The 4,718-nt window shown below is 47.1% G+C and overlaps 1 protein-coding gene across 1 annotated transcript; it reads right to left on the reverse strand.

Moving 5' to 3' along the window:
- Window positions 1-438: 438 nt before the first annotated feature.
- LOC112893883 (peroxidase 1-like) lies at window positions 439-3,888 on the reverse strand. The gene is made up of 3 exons (XM_025961406.1): window positions 3,530-3,888; window positions 1,239-1,679; window positions 439-1,143 (listed from the first exon to the last, which is right to left on the reverse strand). The coding sequence occupies exons 1-3, from the start codon at window positions 3,761-3,763 to the stop codon at window positions 727-729; spliced, it is 1,092 nt and encodes a 363-aa protein (XP_025817191.1). The 5' UTR covers window positions 3,764-3,888; the 3' UTR covers window positions 439-726.
- Between the last annotated feature and the right edge of the window lie 830 nt (window positions 3,889-4,718).

The raw sequence follows: 4,718 nt of genomic DNA on the forward strand, positions 1-4,718 counted from the left end.
TCTACGAAAATATTCAGTGTGAGGAATATGTAATGAATTTGTTCATTAACAACCTTTCTTCTCCTACATACATATGATAAATAACACAATCCAACAAAATTGTAGAATAGTATGTAATGGCTTGTACTTATCTCCGTTCTTAAATATATAACTACTGATTTTTTCCATCCTGTTGACTATTCATATTTTCTAAAATACTAAAAATACTTATGCAAATAGATAAATCTGAAGTAGTTTTGATGATAAACGTGCTTTAAGTATTTTTGTTCAAAGTTTCGGGAAAAATATGAACGGTATGATCATGAGAACGGAGGGAGTACTATTTATTAGGATGGGTGCATTGGTTCCTTGAACATGCATGGACGTAAACACAACATTATCTAGACAATCAAACAAAGATATCTGTGTGAAAATAAAGCTATAAAATGACAATGGAAGTGACAAACTCTCGTGTTCGTCGATAATCTCAGACCAACAGTATCATGGCAACAACACGAAACACGCTCGCGTACGTGCTTATTAGTCGACCACTGAAAGTTCAAGTGCAGACTTTATATGTAAGACGCAGATGCTCACCGTCACAGAGATGATCGCATCGGTAAGTCCAAAAGCCTGCCATCGACGTAGCAAAAACAACAGTGTCGTCCACGCGACGAAATCAAGATAGAAATGAAACGTGCGCAAATCTTGAATCGATCGACGACGGCCGGAGAGGCATCATCAGATTTAGCTCGTGGCGATGGCATCCTCGTCGACGGCCGGCGCGCTGGAAGGCAGCTCGATGGACGACGACGACGAGGACGTCGGGTTGACGACGCTGCAGTTGAGCCGGACCTCCCCGCAGGTCCCCGTCTGCACCTGGATGCGGCCCATCTTGACCATCGCCGCCGCGAACTTCTCCTTCCACAGCGTCTCGTTGGCCGCGAAGCTGCCCACCAGCGCGGCCATCCGCGGGTCCACGCGCAGCTGGTTGTCGGAGAAGAAGAGCCCCATGCCGCGCGGCAGCAGCTTGTAGTAGTTGTTGTCCAGCACGTTGGGCGTCCCGGGGTCCATGGCCGTCGTGATGGGCGTCGATTGCGTCGTGTTCGACGGGCACAGCGCGCGCAGCAGCGCCGCGTACGACGGGCTCAGCCCCGCGTCCACCTGCACGCACGATCGAGAACACACGTGTCACACCTACGGCATGAGTGACCGGTGATGCAGGCAAGCAAGATCGAGCTACTCCGGCGGCAGCGTACGATGGCGGCAGGGGGCGTCGCGGTCTGGTTCCAGACGCGGCCGACGAAGGAGTTGCAGAAGGAGCGGCCGACGGTGTGGGCGCCCGAGAGGACGACCATGTCCTCCACGCTGAGGTTCTTGGCGGCGAACAGGTCGGTGAGGTTCTTCGCGGTGGACGAGGGCGGGGGCAGGTCGACGGTCTCCGACGCGTTGGACACGCGGCCGTCGCGCCGGCCCGCGGGGACCTGGTACGAGACGCTGCCGGTGAGGCTGATGCTGTCGCGGGCGGCGAAGGCCACGATGTCCGCGCACGACACGGTGCGCGGGCAGCTCCGCTCCACGGCGGCCTTGGCGGCGTCGATCACGTCGAAGCCGCGGAGGCTCGGGTTGTTCGGAGCGGCGTCGCGCTCCGTCTGGCCGCCGCCGGGGTTCACAGTCAGGAGGACCGAACCATCACAGCCCTGCATAGTAGTAGTAGTGTGTGTTATAAATCTGACATATTTTTGCCAAGATATAATAGCTAGCGTGTTCGAACTCATTTTCAACTGCACCAACTACCAAGTGTTTCTGAAGTTTGCAAGGGAATACAATCCATGCTTTTTATTGCTAAAGCTTATTAGAAGATATACTATAGGTAGCTACGAAGCATATTTATGCATGTGTCCTTTAGTTGACAGTCTTTTAGTGTACGATCATTCATTCGTGCTAGCATGGGTAGACAAATTAAAAATTAAAGATCAGTGTGAGATTCGTCCTACAAAAAGGTTATTCTTGGTGACTGCTGCAAGAAGAGAATATGCGTTGCCTTCCAAGAAGGAGAAGGAAAACAGCAGAGCATGTATACATGCTGCGTTCACTTGTTTTTCCGGAGCTTTATTTTGTGCTTTTGAGACTTGTCTCTTTCTCTCGTGAGGCAACTTTTGCTTTGTCGTTGCTTTCCATTTCATAGATATGTTCAAAGCACAACTAATACTGATCAGATATCGATCTACTAAATAAATGTTCATAGGACGAACCATGTCCTAGCTTAACTGCCTTTCTCTTCTGCGTCATTCAAAAGCTCACGGCGGTCGAATTGAAAAGCGGAGGAAGCTCATGTTCATGTTGTCAAACTGGGAAACTATTGTAGTTTTATCGTGTGCTACCTCATTATATTACATCAACGGCACAGAAAAACAAAAATGGACGCAAAATTATTTTACTATTACAGGATCATCTCAAAAAAATTGAGACTGTCTTAATTCTAGACCACATATAGCAAGTTGATTTTAATGGCTGGATCTCTTACGGTAAGCTTTTACTTGTAGGAGGGTTTTCGACGAAAATTAAACTAACCAGGATGATTTTTCTTTTATCGTTTGGTGATTTTCCTCATGACACCTAAAAGAAGTTTTGGTAACTTTTTCGTGAGGTCCCGTTTGGATCCTTGGAATTGAATTCCATTCTAATAATCATAATTTAGATTATATACAGAATATATTTGTATACTATTGTTGGTCATATGAGGAAGATACTTATGTGCTATATTTGTACTATAAAGGAGTGAGCCAAAAAAATGTGCTATAAGTTACAGAATAGAAACATAACTTGGTGGTGTATAGAATCAATTTCCATATCCCCTCCTATGAATTTAGGAATAGCTTTATATCTAAACTTTGGAAAGTGGATGGAAAGTGGTGGGATGTCAAATTCTAAGCCAAATAGTCTAGTTTATTAAATAGATTTTAATTCCTCCAAAAATGAGAGCAACCAAACGGCCCTGGATGTAAATGGGAATACTTGGAAGGGGGAAAAAATCTAACAGAGGCTTTATGGCAAATGTCATTAAATCAAAATATGTGTTCCGGTGCAATTTGATCCATGCATATATGCTTTCAACAATTTATATATTTTATATACCCTGATTGGCGAATTTGGGAAAATCAATTAATCAAGGCATGTATATATCGTGGACAAGGAACATGTAAATATGTGTGCCTTGTGTACCTTGAAATGTCTTATTTGTTTGCTTTAAGTTTCGTGCGTTTTTCATAGAGAGGACCATGGGAGAAAAACTCTCATCTTTTTAGTAGTAATGAGTTTATCATGCATAGAACACTCATCCTTAGTTAACTTAACAAGCTACTAAATCAGATGGCACTAGATTCCTAGCATGTTTTAATTCAAAGCAATCGCATTGCATGGGCAACCATGTTAGAACTTTTTAACGGACGCATCTTTTCACGCATGTTCGCTAAACCAAAGCTGCAGGTGGTAAAACTGAAACCATGCCTCCCACTCGATCCAAACTAGAGTAAGTTTTATTTGTTACCCTGACAAAGCAGTCGTGGAAATGGAGGCGGATGAGCCCCGCGGCGATGCCGGCGTCCCTGGCGAACGCCGCGGCGACGGCCTGGCGGACGAGCGCCTCGGCGTTGGGGCAGGTGGTGTCGTAGAACCCCACCCGGAGCTGCGCGCGGGCCACCGCCGGCAGGAGGCACACAGCGAGAGCCAGCAGGGCCCCCGCTCCGGCCGCAGGCCTGGCTTGCCTAGCCGCTGCCGCCATGGCCGGCCGTGTGGCTGCCGAGAGCTGGCTGGTCAGATCAGCGTGTGCGAGCCTGTGAGTGAGGTCAGGTCAGGTCACTGGCTGCTGGGACACGATTCGATGCCGTTGGTCCAGGGAGAGTTTATACAGGAAGGGGATGATGGATGAGGTGGGAGCACTCGATTAAAGGTACAAACGTCTTGTGCCCTGCAAAGAGGTCACGGAGCGAGCGGTATAAAGGGTAAAGCACATCTCTGCGTGACGAAGACGTGCTGTGCCTTTATCTTTATAGCAACGATGCTAAGTGCCGTTTGGATCCCTAGGATTATAGGATTAAAAGTTTAGTCCCGTCACATAAAAGTTTAATCCCATCACATCCGATGTTTGCATACTAATTAGAAGTATTAGGAGTATTAAATGTAGGTTAATGCATAAATGGAGACTAATTCGTAAGATGAATCCATCAAACCTAACAAAATCATAATTTGGTAATACTGTGCTACAGTTATAGCTAGAGAAGTGAGTATTCGTTCTTAGCGTCAGTACCGGCTGCATTTTGAACCGGTACTAATGCTTGCATTTAGTACCGGACCGAAAGAATGGTGCCCCAGGGAGCCATTTACTATCGGCTGGGAGCCTCCAGCCGGTACTAAAGTGTGCCACCGACACCAGAGGGTAACGGCTAGTGGCACTTTAGTACCGGCTTGGGGCTCCAGCCGGTACTAAATGGCGTTGAGGATATTTAGTACCGGCTGAAGGCTCGAGCCGGTCATAAATGGAGAGATCTAGTACCGGCTTGAGCCACCAGCTGGTACTAATGTACCTTCATCTATATATCAGCATCTTTCTTCCTCCCCGAGCCCGAGCCATTCATTTGGAGCTCGGGTTTCTTCTTCCCCCATTGTGTTTTAGAAAGAAGGTGCTGCCCATTTTTCTCAAGATCGGTGGGAATTTCACGCATACAAGTGCTCAAAAG

This window comes from Panicum hallii, chromosome 5, assembly GCF_002211085.1.
Source record: "Panicum hallii strain FIL2 chromosome 5, PHallii_v3.1, whole genome shotgun sequence".
Taxonomy (NCBI): domain Eukaryota; kingdom Viridiplantae; phylum Streptophyta; class Magnoliopsida; order Poales; family Poaceae; genus Panicum; species Panicum hallii.